Source organism: Perna viridis, chromosome 2 (genome assembly GCF_037379345.1).
Source record: "Perna viridis isolate PV_CMFRI_1.1 ecotype Kerala chromosome 2, ASM3737934v1, whole genome shotgun sequence".
Lineage (NCBI taxonomy): Eukaryota > Metazoa > Mollusca > Bivalvia > Mytilida > Mytilidae > Perna > Perna viridis.
The window spans coordinates 49,614,508-49,627,549 of NC_142446.1; the positions used below are offsets into that span (position 1 = coordinate 49,614,508).

Genomic DNA, 13,042 nt, shown 5'->3' on the forward strand with positions numbered 1-13,042 from the left:
CAAACTTTATATACCAATAAAACGTGTATATCAGCGCTTAAGTCTGAATATTATAGAAGTGTTTCACAAAAAGCTGTAAAAATGCCTACATAGCCAAAAATGGTACATATGATAATCATATGGCGCTCGATTCAAATGTTAATTTAATTATATGGTATTCATATGATAATCATATGTTAACTTATAAGATAGTTAAAAGCGTATCATACGATAATCATAATTATATGATAGCAATAAGATTATCAGATAAATATCATATATCAATCATAATTATGTTCGTGAAAAACAGTCTAAATTTTATTAACTGATGACTTAAAATACAATGTAAATTGCCCCTTTAATACAACAGGAGATTTTAGCAACCATAATTTATACAGGGCAATTGCCCTGTATTAATTTAATACAGGGCACATGCCCTGTATTGGTACCAGTATCGTATTGCATATCCCTGAGCAGGAGTATGTCAAAACATGGATGCTATAAAAATATAGTGCATTTTCTTTTTGCCTCTCTACAAACTAATATTTTGTCAAAAGATATGAACAATGACTTATAAAATAGAGCAAACATCACACTGTAAGATGAAGAACTTTTTTAAAAGAAAATCTAACATAATATCATAAAAATGTTCCACTGAAAAGGTTGGTTTGGTGAGTGCAAAACGAAAGTGAAAGTAGGGAAAATGGCTATTTATAGTTCGAGACTACTTTTCTGTCCGATCTTCGTGGACTCACCCTATTTTCTTTGCGGGAAATTATTTTTTCACATGTCCTTAGAAATGCTACATAAGTGAAAGTTTTATTGAATCAATTTACAAATTTTTTAAAAAATCCTAAAAATATGCACTTCACTATAGAAGTCTATGGGAAAATTAATACGATACTGAGACTTATTAATTCTGGCCCTGTATAAAAGTTAAACTTGTCCGCCATTTTGTTTGAAACAGACTATAGAATTTTGTTTGCCAAAAATGACTATAAATTTGCAGTGACTATAGTTTTACAATTTCTAGCAGACGTTAGTAAACAAACATGGATGCATCTGAGAGGATGTCTGATCGGCATGCTGAAAGTGGTGAGGACATGCTGGAGGTGTTGACGCATGACCTTATGAGGTACGAAACACTTTCTGAACAGAGTGAACTGTTTGCCCTCGCGTCAGCCCTTGCAGAAACTGTCCAGACGGACGATAGCGGAACAGTTTATGTTGAGCTGCCAGTCACTGGTGAGCAAGAAACAGATGACCATGATGAAAAGGAGAATAAATGCATCAAGAGATTTGGAGTGTTACAGTCTTCACTAAGAAATATGTCATACTGAGCTGTATTTAAAGGTTTGTACAGATAACTCCTGTTATTTTAAGTCATCAGTTAATAAAGGGATCATAAAATGGTTATTTTCATATTAATCGGGCCAATACAAGTGATCTCAACCCAATACGACTGTACTTGGACATAATACAGGATTAATATGAAAATAACCATTTAATAACCCTATAGTATAACACTCGTCTCATGATATATGTTGCAAACTATATGATTTTCACGTGTGGCACTTTGGCTTTGTATAACATCACAAAATTAAAACGAATGGAAATCTAGCGTCTTTACTTTTTTATAATAAATTATGACAAACATTGACGTAAACAAAGTGCAATAAGTCAAGTATGAAAAATAATGCATTACAAAAATATATTGACGATAATACAATACAATACACTATTTAAAACAATTAATTGTTTTAGCATATCAACCAATATAAGTCGCTTGCAAAGTACCATGAAAAAGTAAAAGCTTGTGCAGTACAATTTAAGGTTAGAGGCACCATACTTCGTTTACACACAGTCACTAAAAAATAAACTAAACTAAACAACAACAACAACAACAACAACAACAAACAAACAAAATAAAACAAAACAAGACAACAAAAATATTAAAAGGTCAATTAATCAAGAACAATTGAAATGTTTTCCCCATCCATTCCTTAACTGTCCTGCTTTCAAGTACCTGACTAGATGCCATTAACCTCTTAATGAAACGGCACTATGTCTTAGGAGCAAATGGGGTCAATGAGACAGAGACTAGATGATTTATCTATTGTATATACTCTATTAATGTCATCGAATACTCGCCAACGTTCGTGTCGTGGGGAATCAACACGCATTATTAAAATGTATGCTTACAAAAATAATTGTATTTAAATAATTCATTAATAATAAACCACTTATCCTCCGAATGAAATATGTTGAATAATTTGGTTTGATATCATAACGATCCAATTAAAATTATATTTGATCTTTAACCTCATATCAGTACGCGTTGTTTCTAACTAGTAACTTACTCAATAAAACAGTCGTTTACTCTAGGTATTCAAGTTGTCAACAAATGCATATTTAGGCATAATAAGCAATTTGATGTTTAGCTAGAAATTCAAATCATATGAGATTAAAAATACTCCTAAAATCTAGAAAAGAAATTTAGAGGGATGTTGAATACAAGTTTAAAAATATTTCATGCAAGGGCGGATCCAAATATTCAAAAAAAGAGGGGGCGGGAGGAAATGGTTTACACAATAAAACAGTCGTTTACTATCGGTATTCAAGTAGTATACAAATGCTAGACTAATTAAATCAACACAAGGATCTGTACATTCAAACTCCATATTTCTACAATCGCTTAGACTAAACTACTGCGACCTTGACATCACTAGGAACAAAGTTTCCCGCGATCTTCTGGAAACCCTCATAATTCAAGGTAATTTTCAGAATACAATAGCATCTAGACTTATTATTTTTCAACCTTTTATACTACTTTTCAGTTAAAATCCCGAGTCAAAAACATGATACATCGTTGTTACTCAACAACAGACGGTAAACTTTGATTCAGATACGTACGTGTAGTACTTAGTAGAGATTCCCCATACTTTGTGAAAAAGATTCCAAATAATCTTCCAAATCTACCGAAGAAAATGTTTTCAACATAAGGTTATTTACAACATATTTGTCCAGTGTGGTAGTTGCGTTATGAGACAAACGGTCAGCATTCAAGAAACATCGTTTATCCTGATCCTTTGATCTCACTGTCCGCTGTATAGATGACGAATTATCGTTAAACAATCCTTGATTAGGGGATTTTATGCATTGCATCTACCCTCAAAGAATTTTAGATGAAGGATACTACAGACACTGTGAAGTCAGCCTCGTATTTTGACCTGCACTTAGAGATCAATAGAAAACGAAAGCTACTGAATAACCTATACAACAAATGCGGTGACTTTTCATTCCCTATCGTCAACTTCCCTTTCATCTGTGGCAAATCATTTCAGCATCTGCGTATTACAGTTTTCATACCACAAGCCATACGTCATGCCAGAGCTTGTCGTAACTAAGCAGACTTTTTGTACCGCGCTAGACTTCTTTCAGTTGGGCTTCTGGAACAGGGTTATGTTGCTACAAGATTGAAGATTAATTTGAATGATTTTACTGACCTGGAGGTCGATATACTGGATTTCGACTTGAAAATTAAGTATTTGCAAAAAGCCAACTACATGTAGCATTTTGTAGTTCAATTACACAAAAAAGTCGGAAAGTTTTCTTTTTATGAATTTATCTAGATGTTCCATTAACCGACAACGAACCTGGATATCACACTAACTGTCGCACTGCTACTATGCCACGTGTATGTTGATGATTTTATAAAGTAAAATAGAGTGTCATTCATCATAGGAATATTGACTTCAGTGTTAACAATTTTCAACAAATTTATTTGAAGTCGATACCCATTCAAGTTCCTTATATCTTGCCCCTATAATTACAATTTGATACTTATTTGAGGTGAGAAAATTAAAAAATAATTCAGTACATGAGTACTTTGATATTAAATGTATTGCCGAAATACGAACGACCTTGCACTCTTGGGAATATGATGTTAATTTGTGCTCCTCTACGTAACTTATCGACCATTTTGATTATTGACAGCAAATCGAACAGAAATCGGTAAATTACTTTAGAAATCGAATACGTAATAATCAAATCCCTACAAGAGTTTGACAATTTTAACTACCAATATCGAGAGGAATTCGAACATTTTGAATTATTATTTATGACTGAAAAAAAAGACGAACAAATACGTCAAGCTATTACTGATCAATACCAATTCATCACCGACCATGCTTTATATGAGTAACCGATAAGAGTTCGATAAACAAAAACGTAGCTAATCAATATAAATTACCATTGAACGTATGAGCGACCAGTGAACGATCACTTAGATAAGTAATTCCATTAAAGGATAAGAAAGTGATTGTAACATATATATCGGCTGTGGTGTAAACCATTCATACATATACATCCATGTGTTTGCAACCTGAACTCCTATTACTATTTACCCGGATATTAAGTTTTAGACAGATGTAGACCATTCAAAAACTTTAAGGAGAAGACAAGTGGCACGGAGGGGGGGACTTCGAACATTAATGAAATTTGTCTTCTAAATCTTACACTGCAATTAATCTAATAATTAATTAAAGGGACTGATAGGCATATATGTAAACGTCTACCCGAAAAATAAGTCATAGGAATTTGATCAAGTAAAATGGGACAAACTAAATCAATTTCAGAAACATCGAAAACAACGTGAAAACAGACTGGTATTTTCGGTAATGATATAGCAACATTGTCTGAACATATTAAAAATGAAAACGGTTTATACTACTGCAAAATTAAGGTAAGGCTACCAAAATATTAATATATATTTTAGGAATCTTGCCTGGCACCCTTCCTTTTCAGTGTGTCTGGATCCGGCCCTAACTGTCTTACGTTAGAATACAAACACTAAAGTCCCCCTAGGCGCATCCCGCTGACTTACTAAAACAATCTTTTTTTGTTTTGCTATGTAAAGCCTATAAAATCAAATGCTTCGTATCACCATCAACAGCTCTTGACGTCTTTATTCTCGTTTTACCAGCAAATTGATTCACAGAGAAGATTATCGACATCGAAGTTCGTATTTATTGGATTTTTTGTTGATTAACTACTCCCAATTTATTTGCTTGTTATATACGTACTTAAAGTTATCGCCGAGCAAAGTCCATTATCGTTAGTCAATTGTCCATCAAAGTGTGCTTACACATTTTATGCAAATGTCATGAGAAAATATTTATTTAAATGACCTTATTGTAAATTAGTGTGTTCTGTTCAGTGATGAACTCTCTCTCACACAGCTAGATGACGATAACGGCCTGAACAGATTTTGAAAGGTAAGCAAAACGTTTTTTCTCTTTTTCCAGAAGCATTTAAAGGTTCAAATATGTGTCACAGAATTTTATTTTCCGAAAATTTGGAGAAACATGTAGGTTAAGTGAAAATACTATTAAAAAGCATCGATCAAAATAAAGTTAGCAAAGCTAGGTCATTTATTTAAATCTGTTTGACACTATAGTAGTTCATGGTCATTAAAGTAACATACTAATCGGTGTCTTCTGTTTATTCAACGTACATATTCTGTAGCTTGGAGTATTTATAAATCGGTATTTGTGAAATATAATTTTTATTTCCTGATCGACCCAAATAATTAATAATGACCCAGTTTTAGACTAAGGGTTCAAGTGAAGTAACCAGCCGCAAGCTTTTTTTTATTAGAATATACACAAAAACCAAAAAATAAAAATGTCTGAAATAGTACGTTTTGAAATTTGATATATTAAACACAACAAATTTAGACACAATAATTTATTGAAATACAAATAATTTTTAAATATAAAACTTGGGGTGCGGAAAGGTCACACATGTAATAATACTTCAAACATAAAACACCAGATGTCGCTGCGAACTGCATCTCAGTATGCAATGCACATTAACTATAACAATACAATATAGATATAGGATGTCATCAACTGACTTACATGTAACTAGGAATGTGAGGTAACTACAATGTAGTGTTGACGATGTTTGTGGACATGCCATTTTTAATAAGGAAACAATTTAAGCATTTAAACCGGTTTTTTTTAATCTCGTCCGAAAACCTTATAGACCACTAGATAATCTTGGCGTTTTCCAAACTATATACATATATTTACATGTAGGACGGACACATTGAACGATCAAAAACTGACAATGGAAGTGTAATAATAAAAAAGACAACATACCACACATATATAAACATAATGCAACGTGTGTTTATATTATCTAAAAAAAAACACAATCCATTCCACTTACAATTCACCATTCTTGTCTATTCAGAAAGTATTGTTGTTGTTAAACTGTGTGTGTTTTCAGTTCTGTGCGGAAAAATAGGACATCAACATCCCAAAAATATAGGGATGGAAAGGGGACTTCTAACACGACATTTGATAAGGCCTTTGATTCGCTCTTGTATTGAATTGGAAATGTCGTTTAATTAAAATCAGTATCTGTTTAGATTTATAATTAAATAAAATTAAAAAAAATAGGGTTTTATAAATGTAATATCTTACTATATATATATATATATATATATATATATATATATATATTTCGAATTGTAGCTATGGCAACAAACAAGCATAACGTACTTATCCCTGATATAGACTACAAGGGTAATAAAGTAGTCCTAGAATACGTCTTTGTTAACCACACTGGTTACGAACTGTGTTCCAAATCACGGGTTGTAGACAAAGAGCCAAGGACGGTGGAAGGTAATTACATGTAATTTGTACAAGGATTTCTCTTTATCTGTTTTCATGTTATATGCAACTTCTTAACTATTAATGGAACGTGTACAAAGATTCTTAAGAATCAAATTTCATGAGGAATTTTATGTCATCCTTTCAGACATGTACATTAAAATTTTAAAACGGAACATATTTATTTTCTCCGATAAGAGATTGTGTAAAAACCTTCATTCTTAATCTGAAATCAATATGATGCTTTCATGCTACAGAATGTTAAGTTCATTGTTGTCGTTTCAGTAAATGGTTTACATGTACAGCATCATCTTTGTCATTTATCAATTTTATGACCATATATTCTTTGATCTCTAAGTAAACTTCGCCACTAGTATTTGAATTCTGTTTCATGGTTGTAACATTATGATAAGCTCTTTCAACATTGAGTAAATAATTTTAAAACTTGCCATTATTTTTTTTGGAGTTTACATTGATTTATATGGAGTCTTTATAATTGTAGATTGTCCAATATGGGACAGCTACATGTGGAACGATATACAAGGAGAGCTGAAAGATTTAAAGGACATGATACTAAAACCTATAGCCATGTTTGAAGATCCATTTCTGAAGAGTCCTCATAAGCTTGTTTTGTGCGAATTCTGGCTATCCATGAATAAGCCATCAGGTAATTCAAGAAGTTTTAGTCAGACAAGTCGACCCTTAATCTGAATTTTGATTATTTGTCCTTTTTATAAAGTTTAAAAGTAATGAAACAATAAAGAACAGAGGCAAGCTTCACTCATTGAAGAAAAACTATCTTACTTTTTGTTCAAAAGCCAAACAAAGCGATATCGTAGGGTATTTACAGACAGGATTATTCCCTTGTTTGTCTGTCAAAAGATAAATCGCTCACGAAGTATACCATCGCCTCAGTAACCGTATGGTTCAAATATAAATAGGCCGTCAGACGGGATGTTGATATTGTTTCAATCTAAAATAAAATCTTATGATATGGCATATTTAAAACTTCTTTCAAAATATAAGTATTTGCGGAGAAAACTGCGGCAAGAATTCTAGTGGCCTCGATATGTATGATCATATTGACCTGTCTTACAACATAATAATCGTGTTTAGGTTTGTTGCATAATTATCTCTGTTTTTTTTGTCAGCTATCAACACTCGTTACTCCTGCAAGAAGACAATGGAACGTTTAGATTACGACCCAGCCACGAATTACCGACCGAGGAAACGTCATGATCCATGGTTTGGAATTGAACAAGAATACTTTGTTGTAAATGAAGATGGCTCCCCGATCAGTTACGAAAAAGACAAGTATAACTACGATTCACTAAGTAATTATTTGTTTTTATGTTTCGGTAAAAAATCTTCTTGTTTCCCTAGGATTCATTAAAGGTAAACATTTGGTATGAACAAATTATCGCAGATGACTTACAAACTATATTTCATAAACAGGTATGATTCTTTTTTTCAATAGTTCCTTTTGATTTTGTAACAAACTTTCTGATAGGTTGTTCTCTTTGAGGAAAAAAAAAGGTTATTTTGTATAACCTCGCTGGGTACTATCGCTTAATTAATGCCGATTGGTCCACACTTCACGGTTTAAATTATCCTGAACGAAAAAATGTTTAGATTATGAATCAATTCTTAATGTTTGGTCTGTAACACATTTGAAATTAAACTGTACGGAATATTACTAATTTTTAACAGGTTGTACGCTATAACTGGTTGAAGCCATTTCACAATTTGTAAAACCACGAAACGTGGTATAAGTGTAAACTAAAACAAACCAGGTTATTTCGTTAATTATAACCTGTTCAGGTATAATAAACATTCGTAGACTACATATGGTCACCTGAATTATTTCTTTTCTTAATCATGTTCAACTTCGCTTTTTCGTTAGACTAGGGTTGGTCAACAGAATACGTTATTCTGCAGAATCTTTTTTTTCTACCAGTCAATATGTAATATTGATCATTCGGGACGTCTACCAGCATACAATAACTTTTACCCTGAGCACTGTCGAAAAAAGAGATGAATATAGATTGACAAATACATGTATGTGGAAAAAAGAAGTTATTTTATTTTTCTTGCAAACCCCCCCCCCCCCCCCCCCAAAAAAAAAAAAAAAAAGGAAAAAGAAAATAAAAAAAATAGAATAAAATAAAAGAAAGAAAAAAGAAAGACAAAAATACTGTAGTAATCGAACTGTGTATGATTTGTACTTCCATTTGATTAAATTGAAAAGTTGTTTAACCCATTTATATGAATAGTTTTATTCTTGAAATAAACAAACCAGTTACTTACTCATTATTCATTACCGTAAAATGCTTACTGTCCTCGGATAAATACTATTGATCTTAACGGCAAGAATGGTTTTGGCATTATAGGCATATCTATCTCAAAGGGACAATAATCACTTCCCTATTATTAGTAAGTATTTTTAAGTATATCAGATTATCTTCCAAAAGACTAAAACAATGCTCCACCGTGATGACTCGGCGTTTTCAAAACCATTTAAATGTATTAACATGTGGGACACGTTGATCGATCAAAAACAGACGGAACGGAAGTATGATAAATTGAAAAAGACAACATATACCATGCATATATAAATATAATGCAACCTACTTTATATTATCAGAAGACCACATACCATTCCATTCATCAGTGAAACATTACAATTCACCATTCTTATTTATCTATTCAGAAAGTATTGTTGTTATATGTGTTTTCAGTTCTGTGCGGAAAAATAGGACATCGACATGCAAAAAATATAGGGATTGAAAGGGAACTGTCTACACGACATTTGATGGCATGTTTGTATGCAGGAGTGAAAATAGGAGGAAACATTCGCGAAAATGATCCTTCGCAGGTAATGCAAAAATATAGAAGTGAATAAAGCTCACAGTGTTAAATTATCAGTGACATGTACTACTATATCGTTTCCAGTCGGTTCAAGGGATATGTAAACAAATATGCACCAGTCCACAATTGTGTGATTGTTTATCGAACTCTATCGCTTTCTAAGTATTTTTCATGGTTTTAACATAAAATATTAAAAGAAAAAAATTCAAATTCTTAATGGGAGCCAGTCCATATGGGTCCCCTTTGGGTCTGCTTATGGTTTTTCTTTTAAATTGCGAAGGTCCTTAGCAGAAGATATGTGATTTTAAGTGGTAAAAAAGAGATCTTTTAATTAGAAGTAAAAGGCAAGAAGATGTTTGTTCGTGTTGACAGAAGTGTGGAAAGGGGAGAGTTTATTGTTTCGATATACTGAAAATATTGTCTAATGTAAGCTTTGTCATTGTACTTATTCTCATAGAAGACAATTTTTAAACTGTTCTGTTTATTACAAATTCTCTCAAAATAATAATAAAAAATACCGCAGTGTCTAAAGATGAACCAAGGAGACCTATGTTACTACATATAGCTGGACACGAAGAACAAAACATTTTTGAAACATTCTCAGATCTACCGATCCGGGAACTAACTATGACCAAGCTTTCAGAACACACGTAATTTGCTTTTTTTAGAAAGGTAAATCGAAAATACAGAAGTGCCAATAAAAACTGTGGATATCGAAGAGGCTAAGTCAATGGGCAAATAGAGGCTCCGAGGAGCCTGAATCGCTCACCTAGTTAAATGTTTGCCTTTCGAGGACAGTAACTCTAACAAGTTGTCCGATAACTTTGACTCAAGGAAGAATTTGTAAGGCTTATCATAAGGACAATTTCATATGTTGAAAGTTTCATTTTATCTATTATAGTTTTCAAGATATTGGATAAAAACTCCTAAAAACATAATTGTTTTGCCTTAAAAGGGCAATAACTCTAACTAGGAGTTGTGCGACAACTTTGATCCCCCGCAAAATATTGTAGGCCTTATCATTAGGATCATTTCAGCAACTGAAAGTTTCATTCTGTTTATCATAGTTTTCAAGATATTGGCTGAAAACTGTAAAAAAAACCGTCATTTTTCACCTTTCAAGAGCAATAGCGCTTACAAGGAGTCCTCTGATAACTTTGATCCCTTGCAGACTTGTAGATATATGCAAAAAACTTCTGACTGACCGCTTTGTTCTATTTTTAGTAACAACAGCCATTTTTTCCACGGATCAAAAATCCCTACATCATTTCTATGAAAAATGCCCTAAGGAAATTTCATACCGAATTGGGTTCCAATTGGTCTGGTAGTAGTGTCGGAGGTTTGGAGATATATGCGTAAAACTACTGCCTGACCCGTATGTTCTATTTTTAGTGAAGGCGGCTAACATCAGTTCTATGCGGATACTCCATAGAGCATTCATACCAAGTTTGGTTCCAATTGGTCGAGAGAAGAGTTTTGAAAAAAAAAACGTTGACGGACGACGACGAAGACGACGACGACGGACGCCAAGTGATGGCAATAGCTTACCCGGCCTTTGGTAGTTCTACAATATAGGGCCATTTTTGAATTATAGGGATGCTGATGAATATATGATGAAATGTATGATGCTTTTTGGCATAAGATCATTTACAAATAAAAACTAATATATTTTTTTCACTTTTTTACTTGTTTTAGAGACAAACTGGCATATAAGAAGATATAGTACCCATATTTAAGTTGCTTTATAATTACAGTGGGAGTATCAGATAGGTCCATGTGAGGGTGAAACCATTGGAGACCATCTGAACATGTCTCGGTATATACTACACCGTCTGGCAGAGGTATTTGGTCTACGTATTACTCTTCATCCAATCCCTGTTCATGGTACACCTTTTACATCAAGTGGCCATCTCAACTTCAGTACCCAACAGATGAGGGACAAGGGTGGTATCAAGTAAGGCGTGTCTGAAATAATTGTCAGTTGTGATTTACGCTATAGCATTTATCCCAACTCCCAATAGACCCTTTTTTGCTTACGTTGGGGTAGTCGACGAGCATGCTCAATATACACTTCCGCGAGAAAAATTCTTTTGTTCTACCCATGCTCTACCTAGCGGAAGTGTATATTGAGCATGCTCACCAACTTATCATAAGACGGTCCATTAAATATTTTCCTATGATAGATCGCGTGCAATATATAACTCAGTTTACAGCTGTATGGATATTTAAAAAAGATCACGATTTCAAGCGATCATAACGTACAGTATTATAACAAATAAATACAATTCAGAAGTAGCTTCTTTTAACCACTATAATAATATTTCTTGAATCGATGTTGATGTCCAGACGATATTGAGTTCAGTGTGCAAAACTGCTAAGGTAAATAGCAAAAGTAAAACATGAAGTTCTTCATATTGGCGCAAAGGTTCGGCGATTTTGTAACAAGTATTTCTAAATCATCGTTTAAGGTAGATCATGGCTAATATGTCTAGAAGATGAATTCCCTTTTTTTTGGAAGATGACCTTGAATGAACAAACTGCAGAATTTTAATGTAAATAACATAGGTCACCGAACTTGATTTGGAGATAATTTAGGCTTAAAAAGGCAATTTTTATATGGCTTCTGTCGGGAATTTCACTATTTCGCAAATATAGAAAAAGCGGCAAATAGAATGTCCCCTTAATTTACATAAAGGACAGTTAACTGATATTCTTTCATATTTCAAAAGTAAAAGTTGGAGTCACCGAAATCTTTTCCATGTAGTATAGAAAAAAAAAATTAAATTCCCATTACATTTCTTTAGAACATTTCCCGCCAATTATCTCCCCTTAAGAGAGGCTTTATACAGTTAATGTCTGTAATTTTACTATACAATTTTCTAGGTCAAACATTCTTTAAAAATAATTTAAACATAATGTTTGTAAACCATTTTTAACATTATTAGTTCGTTGAAAATATATATGTCTCTATGATTTTGTAAGCTAACAGAAAAGAATGCTTAGTGTAATAGGTATGATCTACCTTAAGATATAAAAGAGTCACATTATATATTTGCCGTCCGTGAGAGACCCGACAGGGTAGTCAAGGACGTTAAAAACCCCCTTAGTTAGACACTTATATAGACAAGTGAAATGTGTTTTGCTTTTAACAGATTCATTCACCATGCTATTAATCTACTATCAAAATCCGACGAAGATGCTCTTCTACGCATGTATGACCCCACTTTAACAGAAGAAAACAAAGAGAGGTTAGGAGACACAACTAGTTTATGGCACCCACAATTACACAACTTCCTGTGTGACGCATCTAACAAAGCAATGAGCTCCGTTAGGATCCCACCGCTGGTGACGGTTAACGGGTGTGGATATTTAGAAGACCGACGACCATCTTCAACTATAGACCCATATGCAGCTGCCGAGGGTATTGTCAGGGCTTCGGTCTTCGGTGATTTTCTCTTACCCGGAAATGAAGCATTAAAAGATTTAGCTATCTGGGACACGGACCCTGAGTAGAC

General features: G+C 33.3%; 1 protein-coding gene across 7 annotated transcripts; it reads left to right on the forward strand.

The window, feature by feature from the left end:
• Positions 1 to 1,052: 1,052 nt before the first annotated feature.
• LOC148625600 (glutamine synthetase-like) lies at positions 1,053 to 13,042 on the forward strand. Of its 7 annotated transcripts, XM_088569214.1 has the most exons (9): positions 1,053 to 1,332; positions 4,617 to 4,723; positions 5,220 to 5,255; positions 6,522 to 6,671; positions 7,162 to 7,326; positions 7,811 to 7,993; positions 9,398 to 9,534; positions 11,282 to 11,481; positions 12,680 to 13,042. In XM_088569214.1, exons 4-9 carry the CDS (start codon positions 6,524 to 6,526, stop codon positions 13,038 to 13,040), a joined length of 1,194 nt encoding a protein of 397 aa, XP_088425340.1. In that variant the 5' UTR covers positions 1,053 to 1,332; positions 4,617 to 4,723; positions 5,220 to 5,255; positions 6,522 to 6,523; the 3' UTR covers positions 13,041 to 13,042. The 7 variants fall into 7 exon arrangements, with proteins under 7 accessions (XP_088425340.1, XP_088425341.1, XP_088425343.1 ...); XM_088569215.1 differs by lacking the exon at positions 4,617 to 4,723; XM_088569217.1 differs by lacking the exon at positions 6,522 to 6,671 and having other exon boundaries at positions 4,617 to 5,255.

What these genes read in the sequence shown, in the direction of transcription:
- LOC148625600 (XM_088569214.1), top strand. Translation starts at nt 6,524, where the DNA reads ATGGCAACAAACAAGCATAACGTACTTATCCCTGATATAGACTACAAG. An exon ending in GTATAACTACGATTCACTAA is followed by an intron (nt 7,994 to 9,397) that starts GTAATTATTTGT and finishes ATGTGTTTTCAG; the next exon opens with TTCTGTGCGGAAAAATAGGA. An exon ending in GCGAAAATGATCCTTCGCAG is followed by an intron (nt 9,535 to 11,281) that starts GTAATGCAAAAA and finishes TTATAATTACAG; the next exon opens with TGGGAGTATCAGATAGGTCC.